Source organism: Lepisosteus platostomus, chromosome 1 (assembly GCF_059453375.1).
Source record: "Lepisosteus platostomus isolate fLepPlt1 chromosome 1, fLepPlt1.hap1, whole genome shotgun sequence".
In the NCBI taxonomy this organism is placed as follows: Eukaryota; Metazoa; Chordata; class Actinopteri; order Semionotiformes; family Lepisosteidae; genus Lepisosteus; species Lepisosteus platostomus.
In genome coordinates this window covers 32049980-32068796 of record NC_142611.1, presented here as the reverse complement: position 1 = coordinate 32068796, position 18817 = coordinate 32049980, and the positions used below count along the sequence as shown (strand labels likewise).

The 18817-nt window shown below is 36.0% G+C and overlaps 1 protein-coding gene across 4 annotated transcripts in view; it reads left to right on the top strand.

Annotated features, from left to right (window-relative positions):
* nwd2 (NACHT and WD repeat domain containing 2) overlaps positions 1-18817 on the top strand; it is a 211979-nt gene that overhangs the window by 116646 nt on the left and 76516 nt on the right. For all 4 annotated transcript variants that reach the window (XM_088627888.1, XM_088627905.1, XM_088627881.1 and 1 more), the window contains exon 4: positions 11076-11192. In XM_088627888.1, the coding sequence (XP_088484014.1) occupies positions 11076-11192 (117 nt within the window). The remainder of the gene's footprint in view (positions 1-11075; positions 11193-18817) is intronic.

Here is an 18817-nt window from a genome sequence, read left to right as displayed (position 1 = left end):
ATTCCTTTTCAGGAACATATTTGTAGCAAACAAATTATGCCTAGGGACATTTTTTATAGCAAGAAATTATGTTCTGTCTGTACAACTGAAACACATTTTAGAGTACTGTCACAATGCTTTACTGTTTTAATTATTCCAAACATTTCTGGCTCCTGCATGCCAAACAACATGGTCTTTAACATCATCCCTGAAGACATGGTCTTCCCCCCTTTGTTTTAATATTATTGGATAGAACACTGAATTGCATACATATTTTATCATTAAAATTGTCGCATCTGATTTCTATTGTTGTGATGGTTGTGCATGAATGTAATAAGGAATACAATGATTAAAAAAAGATTTGATTTATCAATAAACACTTCTGTGTTTCCTTTTTGTATTGCTGTTAGATTCCTTTCCCCTAGTTTACAGAACCAATACTCCTGCAGATAAACCTATAGTCCTTCCACTGAACTATGCTTTGTTTCTTTCAAATCTATCACTGCATATCCTGCTTGCAAAACCTACCACTGTGACATTGTGCATACCATACCCTCATCAGACCAGAGTTTGCAAAATGTACATATCCAGGTATCTGAAAAAATAGCCAGGTATCTGAAAGAAAGGCTTCACATATCAAAGCAAGGTTGTGATGGGCCAGTGGGCGTGCCTAGTGTGTAAAACCCTTGGTTCAGTACACTGGTCAAATGTTCCGAGGTCAAATTCTTCCAGGACGACGGCACTGGAAATTTATGGCGCGCCCTCTCTTTAAAGCCCTGGCCAAATATGAAGACAGTACGTACAGTTATAATTCAAACTGAATTAAAAACTACACATCCCAGTTACCATGGTGGTGCTTGTGATCATTGTGTTTAACCAATGAAACAGGGCGGAAAATGACTTTGGGGCTGAATTTCGAAAGCTTAACCTATCAGCAACAAAGTGAAATCTACATGATGGGCTACCTCAAACTGTCAGTTACACAACTGTGTATGTCGCTTAAGCCACTCCTATTTGGCATTTTAGTTATGGAGGCAGAAAGAGCCCCCCCCCCGTCTGGGTGCCTGACTTGTCGCCATCTTTAACCGTTCCGTGTCCGAATCGCAGTAGGTAAATTAATCCCAGCTACATTACATATATATTTTTGTGGTAAGAAGGAGCAAAACATCAGTATTTACCGCTAGTAATTAGTGTATGTTTATAGTTGTTATCTGAGCCTAAATATAAAGTTAAAATCTCAACAAAGCAATGTAGGAATGGGCACACAGAAATACAGAGAAAATAAATCCTTTCTGACGTCTAAAATCAGTTTCGATCAAGGTCTCCAAAACGAACAAGAAAAATAACATTTTCAGAGGGCAATTACCCTGTGTTTATATAGAATAAGTGATTTATGAGCAATCTAATTTCTTATTCATTTAAAACAGTGAAATGTCAGCTGCAAAAGATCGCACCAGAGACAGCACTATCTCTGCCTGTCATAGACGTTCAGGAAAGGGTGAATGAAGTCATGTTAAGTACAATAATTTGGTGATCAATAATAACAGTTGTAGGACAAGAAACAAAAGATATTGAAAACCTAAGCTTTTTAAGGCTAAAACTAAAATTCATTCTACAAATTAAGGCAAATGAAAATTCAAGACGTTAAAGTGCTAGAGGTGTAAAAAATACAAACATGCACATTAGCAAAAAGTTTTAGAAATGGAGCAGGTGTTACTTTGAAAATAAGCAAACAGAAAAAATCCATGACTATATATAGTGCAGAAGAGGGATGCAGGAACACTTGCTTAGATATACAAAAAAATCATAAAAAGAACATACAAGCATGTTCATCATGTACATGAACATGTACATCAATTTCCCTTCGGGATCAATAAAGTCTTATTTATCTCTAAACATGAAACAGAGTGAGGAATCAGAAAATTAGCATGCATAAAAAAACACAATTCTGTCAGTGAACCCTTAATGAATTAATAGCAAACATGGTTTCATGGAGGGCTTCTCAGATAGTTGGGCATTCAGGTAGATTGCCAGGTGAAAGAATTTGTAAATATAGCTTGTTAAAGCAAGTCAGTTTTTCGCAACACATAAAATACATTTTTCCAAGAAAGTTTAGCCCTTGTCACTAATGAAACCACCAAATAAAGACATAAATATAGAAATCTAAAGATTTTTTTATTCAATGTTGGTAGCAGGATGAACTGTCAGGCTGAGCTAAGTGTATATTTTGTCGCAGAGTTGCTGCAAGATGTTAACAGTGAAAAAAGGTATTTAGAAATGAGTCATTTCAAGAAGGACATTTTCAGATAATTGTAAATCTAGCAGGATAGAGAAAGCACAGAAAATAGGCAGTTAGATTGATCAGATTGGTATGAAAAGCCATTTAGCAACAATTTATTACAGTGCAACAATTTATTACAGTGCTAAACTTAATATAATTGATTACTAATAGTTTATGCTAACACCTATCTTTCTTAATTAGATGTATTTAAAACAATGAACTAAGTGTAACATAACATTCAGAAATACAATCGAGAATAGTTTTGTGGTGTTTGTATAGATGAAACGTTTCTAAAATGTATAACAAAATTAAAGACGATTAAAATCTGTAATTGTTCCACTTGTAATGTCATTAGAAAGTACAAGTTCCTGCTGTGTTTAAGGATGGTATTAAAAGGAAGTCTAAGTGGTGAGAAAGCTGTGCTTAATGATAATTAAGGGACTTAGAAGTAAAAAGAGATGCTTCATATTGCTTGATTATTTTTAAAAACTAAGTTATAAATGCAGATGCGATGGATGCCATAAGCTCTCCAGGCAGCAGAACGTTCGTTCTGTACTGCTGAACTCTGCGTCTCCTCACTCTCTCGGTGCCACCCCCCTCTCTGAGGGAGCGCAGTGGGCGGTACGCTATTTTCAGAGCCTCTGATTGGAAAAAAAAGACCTGCTGATCAGTTTCACACAACAGGAAGAGAAAAGTGGGATTTTTTCTTTTTGAAACGTGTGTTGTCTTTATGAAATTCGTGTATTTTAAATGTTTAATTAAGAAGTAAAAATCTTAGCATACACAAAGATTCTGAGCTGATCACGAGGAAGAAAAATCACCCATTTTTCGCGCATAAAAAGTGGTTTTTAACTCTCGAAACCTTTTTTGATAGGTTTTAGTCGTGCAATGTCTAAGTTAAGCACCAACATAACATATAACATCATTATATCTCATTTTTAATTTCTTTTTTAAAAAATTCAAAATTGTTTGCCCAGCCTAGTTACAGCATAATGAGTATTATCCACGTGTAATGTCATTAGAAAGTACAATAAGTTCCTGGTTTGTCTAACGATGGTATCAAAAAGTGGTCTAAATGGTGAGAAACCCGTGCTTAATGATAATTAAGGGACTTAGAAGTCAAAGAAAATGATTTACGTTGTTTAATTTTAAACACTAAATTATTAATGCAGACACAGAAGCTGATCACGTGGAAGAAAAATCACCTGTTTTTCGCACATAAAAAGTGGTTATTAACTATCGAAGCCTGTTTTCATAGCTTTTAAAGTAGTGCAATGTCTAAGCAGGAACATATCATTATATCTCGTTTTTTATTTATTTTTTAAGAAATGAAAAAAATAGTTTGCCCAGCCTAATTTTAACGACCTCTACTTTAAAATTACATAAAACTATATACACAATACTGCTGACTGCAGGAAAATTCCTGTTCTTTACTCAGCAGCTTATTAAAAACAGCACCCATGGTGTTCAAGCCAATTTTTTTTACACAGAAGACTGACCCAGGTTCACGTTGTGAATCTGTTTTTCTAAGAAAACGTGTCAGTCTGTCCATAAGGGGAAGGTGGACTGTCTTTCATTGGAAGACTTGCCCTATTCTACATTGAAAATGAAGAAGCTGAGCGAACACTTGTGAAACAGGTTTGTTTACAAACAATGTAGACACAGAGACTCAGACTTTGTGGAGTGAAATTTGGCACAGCCAGCACTCCCGAGAGAGAGAGCAGAGCAGACACAGGGGTACGAAAGCCGGGCGATCTCCCCAGACTGTACGCCCATTTCAAAATGGGTCAGCTCCACTGGTCAGCAGCTTTCCTAATCCTCACCCTCATCACTACCACTCCTGTCCTGCCCTTCACCGCGTACCCCAGCCGGGCACTCTTCGGCCGCAGCGCCAGGCGAATATGCAACATTAATGTAGGGCTTGCGGATTTGCACCCTACACCCTGCTATACTGCTGTGTACATTAAGTACGAACATGTTGTGATATTTAGAAATATAAAAAATGTCAATATAATGCCAATAATATTTGCTATTTTAGTTTTCCAAAGAAATGTTTATTTGTTAAAAGAAAACATATAATGATTGCTGGATTTGAACACCCGACCTCACGCTTATAAGTCAGTCACTAAAGCTATCACGCCACAGACACAGTGACATAGCCTAGTGGTGAAACAGCCATACACATATCAATGGAAAGTCTTATACAACTGTTGGTGCAACAGTACATTAATATAATTCTATCATTATTAATATCTTTAGATACGCGATTCCATATTATATTCCCTATTAATCAAATTCTAAAAGTATGCTTTTGTTTACTCCGATAATGAGCGTATTTGCAGAAAAGATTAAAATGATCAATTTTCACAATGTATATAAATGTACAGTAATATGGTCAGAAGGAGCACGTAAAAACATTTCTGAAATAACCACGTAATAATAATTACACTTAAATAGCACTTTTCTTGACACTCCACTCAAAGTGCTTTACAGGTAATGGGGACTCCCCTCCACCACCACCAATGTGCAGCATCCACCTGGGTGATGCGACAGCAGCCATAGTGCACCAGAACGCTCACCACACATCACCGGGGAGGAGAGCAGAGTAATGAACCCAATTCATAGATGGGGATTATTAGGAGGCCATGATTGGTAAGGGCCAAGGGAAATTTGGCCAGGATGCCGGGGTTACACCCCTACTCTTTTCGAGAAACACCCTGGGATTTTAAATGACCACAGAGAGTCAGGACCTTGGTTTTACATCTCATCCGAAGGACGGCGCCTGTTTACAGTATAGTGTCCCCGTCACTATACTGGGGCATTAGGACCCACAAGGGCCACAGGGTGAGCACCCCTTGCTGGCCCCACTAACACCTCTTCCAGCAGCAACCTTAGTTTTTCCCAGGAGGTCTCCCATCCAGCTACTGACCAGGCTCACACCTGCTTAGCTTCAGTGGGTTGCCAGTTGTGAGTTGGAGGGTAATATGGCTGCTGATATATAAGCCTTTGATGCTTAAAATGTTTAGGGAGAAAGTGGAATACTGGTGTGTATTTTTTCTTTTAACCACCAAGACCAGCCATATACAGTTTACATCATATGTTTATTTTCCTAAATTAATATAGTTTATGATCCTCAGAGGCGTAATGCTCCTCTTCTTTTTATGCTCAGCTACTAAAATTTCTCTTTAGTTGTAAAATTCCATATAAATATTCAATACTAAGCGGATTAAAATGTGCACAGTAAAGAGATTAAATTATTAAATCTTTTCACTACCAACCAATGCACCACGAGAGCCCCTGTCAGTCATTTTGGCCAGCCAATCACATACCGCGGTACAGCGCGGTGGCTCGTGCGTAGTTGCGTGTGGTACGGGTTTGTACCGCTAACTTTGAATGGCTGCATCTGTATTTTTTTACACAATCTTGCAAATTAATATTTTTACAAGATGTGGAAGTGCAACAATTTATCACAGTTTGAAATGTAATACTAATTATTGATTACTAATAGTTTGTGCACCAGATGCCTGAATTTATTTAGATGTATATAAAATATTGAACTGTGACATAACAGTCAACTATACAATCGACCCTGTAACAATGAGCAGGTAGGTAGTATGGATCCTGTGCAGGACTTCAGGAGAGAGAGAGAACACCAATACAAATTCCTAAGCAAAACTTAATTCAGGAAACAAACAAGAAGATCAGAAAACAATAGAGACACTAGAAAGCAACAATCTGAAATGCTAAATCATAAACGGGGGGCAAGCTAGAAGGTTAGATACCAAATATAAACTAGTAATGAATAACAAGCACTTGGGAGCTTGAGGAGAATCCACAATAGTGAGCGGGGAGGTGAGGAAAGAGGGGAACTGAAATACTGACGGAAGTGAACGGTGATAGGTACATTACTTGCGGCGTGAGCTCTTGTTAAACACAGTGCATGTGGAATGCAATGATAATAATAATAATACAATACATACAATACAATCAGTACAGTGAGAATTGCACTAAGAAGAGTTACTCACAGTCCAGAACATACAAAGAACAACCCAGAACAGTACACAAAAAGTTGTATTGCGCAATATAAGTATAAATATAAATGAATTACACAAGTCCCTGGCATATATTACACAAAAACAGTTGTAAACGGGAAAGCCAGATGTAGCAGACAGTTTACTGTTCAGTCCAAAAACAGGTCAATGTCAATGTTGCCCCTGCCCAGAAGTGGATGCGTTGTACAGTCTTATGGCAGAAGGCAAGAATGACCTCCTGTAGTGCTCCCTGTCGCACCATGGATGGATCAGCCTATTGCTGAACGTGCTCTTCATTTCCACAAGCATTTCCACGTCATAGAGGGGATGGGAGACATTGTCCATGATGGCCTCTAGTTTGGACAACATTCTCTTCTCAGCCACTACCTCCAGGGGGTCCCAGTGACTGAGCTTGCTCTTCTGATGAGCTTGTTCAGCCTAAATTCTAATTCTAAAATTCTAAAAAGTATGTGTTTTTCACTATGATAATGAGCGCAAATATTCATAGAAAAGGTTAAAACATGATAACTTTTTATGAAGTATATAAACTTAATATAGCAAGAAGGAGCACATAAAAATTTCTCCAAAATAACTACAGTATGTAACCAAATGAAAGACTTTAATGCTTAAAATGTTTATGAAGAAAGTGGAATACTGGTGTGTATTTTTTATTTAAACTACCAATACCAGCCATATACAGTTCACATAATATGTTTATGTTCCTAAATTAATAACGTTTATGACCTTCAGATGCATTATGCCCCTCTTCTTTTTATGCTCAGCTACTGAAATTTCTCTTAAGTTGTAAAAGTCCATATTAGTATTCAATATGAAGCGGATTTAAACATGCACAGTAAAGAGATTAAATGAAGCAACCAATGAACCACGAGTGCCACCTGTCGGTCATGTTGGCCAGCCAATCACCCTTTTTCATGCATAAAGTCTTTATTGAACACATTGTGATATATAAAAATAAAATGTCATGTAATGGAAAGTTACTGAGAAAAGGTGTTTTATCCTAAAAATGTTGTTTACGGACAGAGCTGTGCTGCAGAAGCAGCTGGATACTTAGAACAAAGTGTGATAGCACCCAACTCGTCAAGGACACGGGATGTTTTAATAATGTTTATATCTTCTGCTTGAAGAAGGGAGTATGAGAAACTATTTGAATAACTGCTCTTCTTTGCTTAAAGCAAAAACCTATAAGGAATGGAAAATTACTGCTTTGCCTGTCCTGGAAGTGTTGCATCAGCTTAAAAAATATATAAAACAAGGGCTCTCCCTGCTTGCTTTTGAATCAGCTTTCACTTCTCTGCACAGACGCGTGATGGCTTTTTCCCATATTGCAATATGAAGTGAATGAGAATACCTCTCCTGGCTCTTCTTCGATAAAATTCCACGACAGTCAATATATTTTACATAATATTTACTACTTTATTTTGAAAAAAATAATCTTTTTTGTTGCAAGAAAAACACATGCCTTGACTGGGAATCAAACACTGGCTGCTGGGTACAACCGCATGCACCTAATCCACTCTCCCAAGGAATCATTTAGAGAGTGTGCTGAAACAGGTTAAAATGTTTCTAATACTTCGAGCTATATAAATATACATAAGAGGGATACTGTTGTGTATTTTTTATTTAAACTACAACTGCCAGCCAATTTATATTTCTAAATTAATATAATTTATGACGTTCAGAGACATTATGCTCCTGTTAGGCAGTAAGAGCTTAGTAGCAGCCTGGGGTTTTCTGGATGTTAGGCCTCTGAAACACCTTGTTTGTAAATACTGTACATAGAGTAACTTGTATGTTGTATCTTTTGTTGTGTGTAGTGTAGTTTATGTCTTGTCATTGTAATAAATACTGTATTTTTTAAAGTGTGGATTATTACTCCTCTCACCGAATCTGTGCCAGAGAACAAAGCATTCACATGCCTCTAATTATACCAACCACTCTGGTATATTCTAAAGAAATCAATTACAATTGGTTGTTACGAATAATTATTTTACTTATTGACTTAACTGCTCGGTCAATTCCTGATGTTCACCATTTTTGTATCCCCCATTAGTAACAGTATTGGTGAATATAATTGCAGTTCTACTGTTTATCGCCTAATATTGCGATAATGATACATGTGTTTTGTACTTGGTGATGTGGTTGTTGGGGTTACTCACAAGTTCAGACTTAGCGTTTTCACATTGTGCATGTGCTGTGTTCATGTTAATGGTTTTAAAATAAATCACAATTTTTATTTATTCGTGGAATAGTTTGTCTTACATATTGTCACACTGTTAGACTATGTACTGCAATGAGGAAAACAATTATTTGTCCCAATTGGGATTTTTTAAGCAAAGCTTTCTCATCTCCCAACAATCTATACACGCAAAACACATGAAGTCATATCTAAAGATACACCAGAAAAGTAGTGTACATGTCAATGAACTGCAGTATTATCGTATACCATACTGTATATACACTGTATATAGAGTATGATAACCTATGGTTTTAAAGCCACTACAGTACAGTATGTGTGAAACACATTTTTGTAATCAAAATGTAAAGTGAAATTGTTTCTTGATAACTTGTTGCTGAAATTTGCTGTGACAAGACAGAATATAGATTTTCTCAATGCAGATGTAAACCTGAAAGAGGCACATTATGTTAACAGCAAGCTATTATAAATAAACAATTTCTTTATATTTCGGGATGTGTGAAAAAAACAAAGTAATGGTCTGCCTGGGTTGCAGGCGAGTATCTAAATCAGTAGTTCTCAAACTTTTTGGACCAAGTTCCACCCCTGATCAAACCAAAGCATCCAAGTACCACCTACAAGTTATCTTCTCATAGGAACTCCAGAAAATCTCAATGACCAACATGAGCACACGTGCATGCACACACTCACATACACATATAATAAATATTATAATAATAAACTTTATTTGATAAAGCGCCTTTAAAGGTGGCTTCTCAAACCTATTTACAGAATGACAAAAGGAACAACAACAATTAAAAATAAACAATAAAGAAAGCACCATTTCAGTAAGAGGGGTAAGCATGTTTAGTTGAGCAAAGCAAATGTGAATTAATTGGTCGAGCCTTGATACAATTTACTCTCTTAATTTGTGCAACTACATCGCTATGTTGGCTTGTCATCGCTTTAGCACAGTCTATACAAATTTTATCCAGTCGATGCCATTCTCTTCAATAAATTCATACAGAAGCTGAAATATGTGCTCCCCTGTAGTTCCTATTGGTAGCGGCTTACAGAACAGAAAGTCCTCATGGGACATGCCCTCAAATTCGTATCTAACATAAACGTGCAAATTGTCCAAATCAACGAAATTTACAGACTCATCTAATTGTAGTGAAAAGCATCTGCTCATCTTAACGCGCTCTATCAGCATACTTTTGACATCATCCGACATATCAATAATTGTGAGTGACTGTGTCTTTGGGAGGGGGCAGCATGTCAAGCAGCTTTTTCTCCACACATAATACGTGTCAGCTCTTATGCCAACGGTAAACAAAGTTCTTCACAAATAATGTGGGGCTTACCTGCTTTAGCAATCCACAAGCTTGCATTTTTCCCCGTTTCCATTTCAAGAGTCCGTCTCAGAAGTTAAAAGAAGTTTTTATTTCATGCGCATGGGAGTGAAACACATAGACGCTCGGTGTATTTTTCTCAAATTAATCTAGAACAGTTCTTAAATATTTGTCTGTTTTTCTGTTTATTTTTCTGTATCTATCATGCTTTCCTATGCTCACAAGATTGCCAGTGTTCATAGTACACATTTCTATGCTTTCCTGTGCTTACAACATTGGCATTGTTCCAAAATCACGCACATTCTCCTACCTCCCTATTTGCTGGAGATAACTTTTTTTAAATACAATTGGCCACTTACGTTCATAGCATGCATGCCTATAGAATGGTATAGAATTACATTGTAGCCCTTGTGTCCACTCAAGTATAAGCACACGCTGTATCGTAGTATGTAGGCTGCTTATTCGACACAAACTAATATTATTAAAATAGAAAATATGAAAACCCGTCCCAATTTTTCAGTGCACACATGTTCCAGGGTCATATGGCGTACCTCCTGGCGGCACTCCAGTACGCGTACCAAAGTTTGAGAACCACTGATCTAAACCATTGTACTAAACTATCATTTGGGTGCATCATGCTACATTATGGTGTATGAGTGTTTTGTTGTCCATTACAACTACAAGGATGGAAAAAGTAGTTAAAACGAACATCAAAATGTTCTACAAGTGATATTTGTGGCTGCAAAATTTCTTTAGTTAAATGATTCCATATTAATATTCCCTGTCAAGTGGTATTAAATCAGTACTACTACAACTTTTTTTTACAACAATTACATTGTCAAGTACAGTTTTCTTATTACATATTCTTAAAAAAGGTTAAAACATTATAGCTTTTTACGAGGTATATAAACTTGATATAGTTAGAACAAGCACATCCAAACCTTTCCAAAATAACCACCATAAGTTACCATGTTAAATATTTTGATGCATAAAATGTGTATGAAGAAAGTGGAATACTGTTATGTCTTAAAAGTCTTTCTATGACTTTTGTTAGCTTAAGATAAAGAATAGAGTGTTGAACTTTAAATGTTTAATGTTCTTTATGGGATTTTAGAGACGGGTACCAAATTGCATTTCCTAAGTATTTTTTAAAATTAGGAGTAACACATTAATCACAGCTACCATGCAATAAGAGAGTTAATTTTGAAACAAAGTTTTTTTTTTCTTTATATTTCCAGGTAGTGGATTTATACTGGGGAATAGATCCAGAGGAATGGGACAATCCAGAGCTACAGCGGATGAGAATGAAGCTCCTGGAAGAGTGCTTGAAAACATCTTCAGGTCCATGTTTTGTTGTGGGTATATTTAGATATGTTTTTAAATTTCATCCCTTGCACATTTTTTGATTGACTTGGTCAATGTGACTTTTCTTCTGGAAAAGTTATAAAAAGTTAATGGTTTACAGATCTTTTGAATTTGGACATAAGTTCCAGGAAGAATCACCTATTTTAAAATGTAAGATTCCTCTCCCACACAATTTATTTATTTATTTCCTACTTGTTTTTACAATTTTTTGTCTAGTTTTATTGTCTGTTCTGTCACATCCACTCTGTACAGATGCAGCCATTCAAAATGCATGGTAAAAACCCGTAATGCGCAAAATTATCTACAGTTTATCATGTTATACAGCAGTACATGATTGGGTGGCCAGAATGACCAACAGGTGGCACTCGTGGTGCATTGGTTGTAAGTGAAACGATTGCTTAATTTAATCTCTTTACTGTGTATGTTTAATCTGCTTTATATTGAATATTAATATGGAATTTTACAACTCAAGGGAAATTTTAGTAGCTGAGCATAAAAAGAAGAAGAGCATAACATGTCTGAAGGTCATAAACAATATTAATTTAAGAATATAAACATATTATGTTAACTGTATATGGCTGGTATTAGTAGTTTAAATTAAAAATACACACCAGTATTCCACTTTCCTCAAAAACATTTCAAGCGTCAAAGTCTTTCATTCGGTTACATACTGTGGTTATTTTGGAAAAGTTTTTACATGCTCCTTCTGACTATATTAAGTTTATGTACCTCACAAAAAGTTATGTTTTAACCTTTTCTATGAATACGTGCGATCATTATCGAAATAAATATTTTTTATAATTTGATTAATAGGGAATATAATATGGAATCACGTATCTAAAGAAATGAATAACTATATAATTATATTCATATAACTCAAATTATTACAGTAGTACACTTTCTTTGAAAACATCTGCATCAGTTGGACTCATTCACCCGCGATTACTTGGAAATCTTTTGCCTGCCTTTTTCATTTATAGCTTAAATGGTCTCTCAATGTTCACACTCCCAGTAAAATAAAGAAAAAGTTTTTCGCATTTCCAACACCCCTGGAGAGACAAAGTTGATTAAAACTCATTCAAAAGGGTGTATTGTGTTTTAACATGCTTTGCTTAACAGATCCGCTTGTAAGAGTAAGGTGACTTTCAGCTCCATTATATAAAGCTACAGTACAGTCAGATTTTAAATTCTTCAAGCAAAATTAGCTGTTTGTCAAAATCTGCTACTTTGCAAGCAGTACACGACTTCTCAAAAGGTATCTTTTGTCTCTCGAGCAAACGTAACAAAGGTTTATTTTTTATAATTCCAAAATTTGAACAGTCCTCAGGGACTCATTATAGTATTGCAGCGAATACGGTTCGCGCAGGAAAATCAAAATACCGCCCCAGCCGGGTCTCACCTCCCGCTGTTACAAAGCTGTATGGTTTCAATGTATGTATGAAATATCTTTTCTTACTCCAGTTATTAATCCAATCTATTTTTACTCATCCAGCTATGTAAAAAATATAGCCAAAAGGATCACTGTAAAGGTTAAATTCCAGCTGAAAAGAGCCAACAAAACCTCTGTTGAATAACACAGGAGACTTGGGTTTGAGCCCATGTGGTGAAGGTTATTTTAGCTGCTTAGTTACACGACTCCATATAAATATTACTATCAAGAGGTATTAAATTGGTACAACTTTTGTGAAATTCAAGTATTTTAAACGTTTAATTAAAAAGTACAAATCTTACAGCGTACACAAAGATTCTAAGCTGATCACGAGGTAGAAAAATCACCTGTTTGTCGTGCATAAAAAGTGGTTTTTAACTATCTAAACCAGTTTTTTACAGCTTTTAAAGTCATGCAATGTTTGAGTTAGGCAGGAACACGTCATTGTATCTGTATATATTAAAATAAAAAATAATAATTTACCCGTCGTGTAATGATAAGCTGTTCCCTGATTACTGGCAATTGTAAAAAATAATCCTTCCCCCCTCCCTCGTTTAATTTAAAGATTTCGATGAAGAAATCCTTAAACACAAAACCATCACGTATAATAATTCATCCAGCTGGTTCCCTGTTGAATGACGCTGACCGACCAGGTTCAATTCCAGGCGGTGTACTATAAAGTACAGTTTAATCTTTTTTTTAAATTCCAAGTTAAATTGTTGGCTGATTACTGGCTGCGGAAATTTGGATTAAGACAAGATATAGATTTTCTCCATTCGGGTGTAAACCTGAAAGAGACACATCGGGTTCACAATAAGCTATAATAGTGGACTACATTTGTGTATTTGGCTCTATGAGAAACAAACCGAAAGTAATGCTGTGATTGCGATTTGAACTGCCTGAGTGCAGCTCACTACATAACAGTGCTCATTACCACTACAAGGACAATAGAAGTTTTTTTTTTTTAAAAAGAAACGAATGTCAAAATGTTTCCAAAATGTCCATTATACTTAGTTACACACTTCCATATTAATATAACTATCAAGTGATGTTAAAAAACTACATTTATCTTTCTACAATAACAGCAAGTTGTGTTATTACAATGTATTCTTAAAAAAAGGATAAAACGTTCTTACAGTATGAAGTACAGAATATAAGCTTAATAATGTTAGAGCATGCACGTTAAAACCAGAACCCATATAAGTTACCAAGTTAAATACTTTGATGAATAAAATATGTATGCATAATTAAAATATTTATGATGGAGGTGGAAGGTTGTATACTTTTGTCCAACTGAGCACTCTTGCTTTTATAAAATATACAGACTTTTTAATGTTTTATGATTAACATGCTGTAATACACAGTTTAAAACTATTAAAAGTCTAAAGAGTATACAACTTAAATTCTTAATTGGAAGAAGATTGTCCCTCAGCAGTGACCAGGATTCGAAACTGCGTTTGCTAGTGACAGCTCAAATGCTGTACATGAGACATTAAGCTTTATTAGCTCCACCTGGCAGTTTTTCAAGGTGCTTCTGGATACTATTATCATATTTCAATTAACATGCGGTATGATGTGGTATATTGTGTCACGCCCAACGCGTTTTAATGCAGCGTACCTCGGTCATTTTGAATGGCTCGATCTGTATCTCAGCCTCCACTAAAGAAACATCTTCTCCATAAGGGCTTCAATATTTTATTTTTTCCAATGTACTCTTTATACATTGTAGATTGTTTTAGTTACAATTATGAATCACTATTTGGAGTTTGGTGGCAAGAAAACATACAGTAGCATTCCCATCCTCTGTTTTCCATCATAAATGTCTTATTGGTAATTTCCCATTCTGTGCTTCACTACAATTTATTTAAATGAGAATGGTTTTCATTCATTCCAGTAAATCTCATTTTTAATACTTACAGCTTCCTCTTGCTATACGTTTCTATTACAAGCTTTTAACAAAAAGGGACTTTAATGTTACAGATGAAGACATGTCCTTGACAAATATAAAATAGGCTTTCCAAGATCATAATTATGAAATGAGTAATTATATTTGAAGATATTATTTGAAGATAGTATATAGTATCTAGTGTACACTCTATCTTGAGACATTATGGATACATTTTTACAAATTTTAAGGACATAGTTAAGTTTTGGAAATGTTTGGTTTCTTCATTATCAACTTTTGTAGAAGAAGAAGATATTATCAGTTCTTATCTAGTACTCTCCTTCTAATGCATTCTAATGCTGGCGTCTGATAGCAACAAAGATGTACCTGCAACCATTAAAGAATTACAGATGCAGCCATTCAAAATGCACGGTACAAACGCAACTACCCACAAGCCACCGCAGTGCACCGAGGTAAGTGATTGGCTGGCCAAAATGACCGACAGGGGCACTCGTGGCTCCTCAGTGAAATACAGTAATGTTTATGTTCCTAAATTAATATCGTTTATGACCTTCAGATGCATTATGCTCCTCTTCTTTTAATGCTCAGCTACTAAGATTTCCCTTTAGTGGTAAAATTCCATATAAATATTCAATACTAAGCAGATTAAAATGTGCCCAGTAAAGAGATTAAATTATTAAATTTTTTCACTGCCAACCAATGCACCACGAGTGCTCCTGTCGATCATTTTGGCCAGCCGCGGTGCCCTGCGGTGGCTTGTGGGTAGTTTACCGTACCGCGGTTTTGTACCGTGTATTTTGAATGGCTGCATCTGTATCTATCTAAACTATGGGACAGAATTCTGGGGTCTCCCTATACCAGAGATTACGGTTGGGCTTCAGAATGGTGATTGGCTGACACCATCTGACACCCCTCTGATTGGGGAAAAAAGATGTGCTGATCTGCTCTCCAGGAAGTCAACAACATATGTTGTTTCTATTCGAAACGCGTATTTTAAAAGTTTAATTAAGAATTAAAAACCTTACAGCGTACACAGATTTCTAAGCTGAATAGGAGGAAGAAAATCACCCGTGTTTTATTTATTTTATTTTTATTTAGATTAAGAGTTCCCGTCACCCCCATTTCCATTTAAATCGCAAACCCGTGTTTAATTAAATGTCTTTTAACGTAAATCGTTACCTTTGTCTTCTGCATAATAATGTTCACCACTCTGTCCAGCAAATTAATAATGAACTTTATTTTATATAGCGTTTTAAATGAATAAGTAATTGGATTGCTCATAAACCTAATCACTTATTCTACATAAACACAGCGTAATTGCTCTCTGAAAATGCTCTTTTTCTTTTAATTTAGGCTCAGATTTCAACTATAGATCATACACTAATTACTAGCAGTAAATACTGATGTTTTGCTCCCTCTTACCACAAAAATATTAAAAATAATGTATTGTAGCTGGGATGAACTTTTTTTCGAACGTGTCTCTACCTACTGCGACTCGGACACGGAATTGTTAAAGATGGCGACAACTCAGGCACCCAGAGATGGGGGGGTGTCTTTCCGCCTCCACAAACTAAAATGACAAATAGGAGTAGTTTTTAATTCAGTTTGAATTATAACTGTACGTACTGTCTTCGTATTTGGCCAGGGCTTTAAAGAGAGGGTGCGCCAACATTTTTCGGTGCCGTCATCTGCGCTTTAAAGGTACCCCTGTCGCGGTAGAATTTGACCTCGGAACGTTTACCCAGCGTAATTATTGTATTTCATTTCACTTTGACAGATTGTCTTTAAATCAGTTGTTGTCAGAATATCCCCACCTCCAAACAAGAACAAAATTGCAACGATTTTATTAACTGGCTGTTTCAGTAACCTACAGTATGTATTTAAAGTAATAATTTAACAATATATGTAAATGTTTTAAGATACGTTTATGTTGTGAATGTCTGTAGATTGTATCTTATTTTTAGTTTTTGTTTTGTTTCACGTTAATTTTATAAGGGAATCTTGATTAAAATACTTTTATTTTTTCACAATCTGGTAATGCCAGACAGAATTCACATTCGCTGCAGCCAAATGGCCTTGCAGATCTGAAAATCAAGGAACAAAACAATTATCGCGCCCGGCTCCTCAATAGAATCACTTTAACATGCTAATGCATTGGTGTAACACTCTGTGTCTACAGTACATTGTGAACAAACCGGTTTCACAGGTATTTTCAACCACCAACCACTGTTGTTTCATCGGTTGTTATCCTGTAAAGCGCTTTGAGGAGGCACCTTTAAAGGCAACATATAAAATAACGTTTATTATTATTATTAATATTGATCATATTTTTCCTGCCAGAACTTGTAAATTGTTGTTGTTATTGTTGTTATCCTGTAAAGCGCTTTGAGAAGCATACTGTCCAGCTTGTCAGGTGCATTCTCTTGTAAAATAATAAGTAGAGCTTTGGGCTTTTGGGCCGCTACTCTGAGTCCAACATCATCGGCCATTCACTGTCCATCCTCCTGCTTCTGACACCAATGTAATGAATTTGGGTTCGTTCAGGACGAACACAGAGACTCAAACTTGTGGAGTTAAAAACTGAGAGAGAGAGAGAGAGAGAGAGAGAGAGAGAGAGAGAGAGAGAGAGAGAGAGAGAGAGAGAGGGACACGGGGTGCGGAACCAAGAAACTATTTACATGGAAAATGGGCGATCTCCCCAGACTGTACGCCCGTTTCACTGTTTATGCTAACACCCAGCTTTCTTAACGCGCATAGTACTACCATAAGTAAGTACTGTATAGTAAGTACTTACTGTGCTTACTGTATTGTTCTTAAGTACTACTACTGTAAGCAAAAAAAAAGAGGGCTTTGGGGGGGGGTGTCTTGCCCCCTTCTACTTTGAAAATACCTGTGAAACCGTTTTAATTCGTCACAGCCAGCACTCCCGCAGAGAGTGATGAAAACTGCGCAGCTCCAGGCGAATGCACATTAATATGTTGGGCTTTTGTGCTCGGGTGGATTTGCGCCCTACAGTTCAACCTGCGGTACCGCTGTGTACTGTACATACAGTACGAACATGTGTTATTTTGAAATATAAAAAATGTTAATATACTGTAGGAGAAATTGAGTATTGGTGTGTATTTTTTCTTTAAAATACCAATAACAGCAACATACAGTTTACATAATATGTTTATGTTCCTAAATTAATATAGTTTATGACCTTTATGACCTTCGTTATGCTCCTCTGCATTTTATGCTTAGCTACTAAAATTTCCCTTTAGTGGTAAAATTCCATATACATATTCAGTACTAAGTGGATTAAAATGTGCACAGTAAAGAGATTAAATGATTAAATCTTTTCACTAATGACCTATACACCACATTATCTTCCGTGTCACATTAACATTGGAATGTTTTTTTTACAAGTGTCAAAAGAAGCGATACACAACCTGTCTCCTCTATAACTCTTCAGTTTACAGAGAAATTCTGCCAGAGCCTCACAACATTGTCCAATAATACTCTTCTCGTGTCGAATTTTTAGTTAAGCAGGATTTCAGCTACAGACCATAACAGATCAAAAAACAGAATCCACCTGCGATTCTGGTGTTAACAAAACCTGTTTACAAAAGAAGTGAAATACAGCAATACTACCAGCTATATAGATACATAGATTTAGATATTTAGATCCTTAAATTAATAGCATTATTAATTTATTTAGATACGTGATTACATATTCTCGATTATAAAACAGATCATTCCGGTCCTGGAATCTGACTGGCTGACACCCTTCTGAAGCAGTACCATAATCTCTGGTACACGGACGCTCCTGAAATTTGACTTGTTACTGTGTGATACATTTTAAAGACTACTTCTTAGCGTAGATAAAAATGCTTGGATTCTCATGTATCTGGTACAAGTATCTTTTAAAACACGCTTTGTTGTGCTCTTGAGGATCCTTGTGATATTTTGAGCTCTGGTTGAATGATAAGTGTCGCAGTTTAAATAATTTTCGTTGTTAGAAATTATGAAACGCTCTGTTAAAAGCAAGGGAGTTTTTATGTCTGTTATACTAAAAGAAAATGTCAGACGAACTAGGGATTGGACAGTTTTTCAGTGCTTGTACAATTGATGGAAATGTTCAAATAAACGTGCTAAAGAAATGAACAAAAAAAGTCATTTATTCCTTTATCCTATTGGCTAGCTAATGTCCCGTCCTTGTTAGTTAGATAAACGAAATGCTGTGGTGTTACTTTATGTCGATGAAAAAATAAAGTCTTTTCATTTAAAATGCCGGTTAC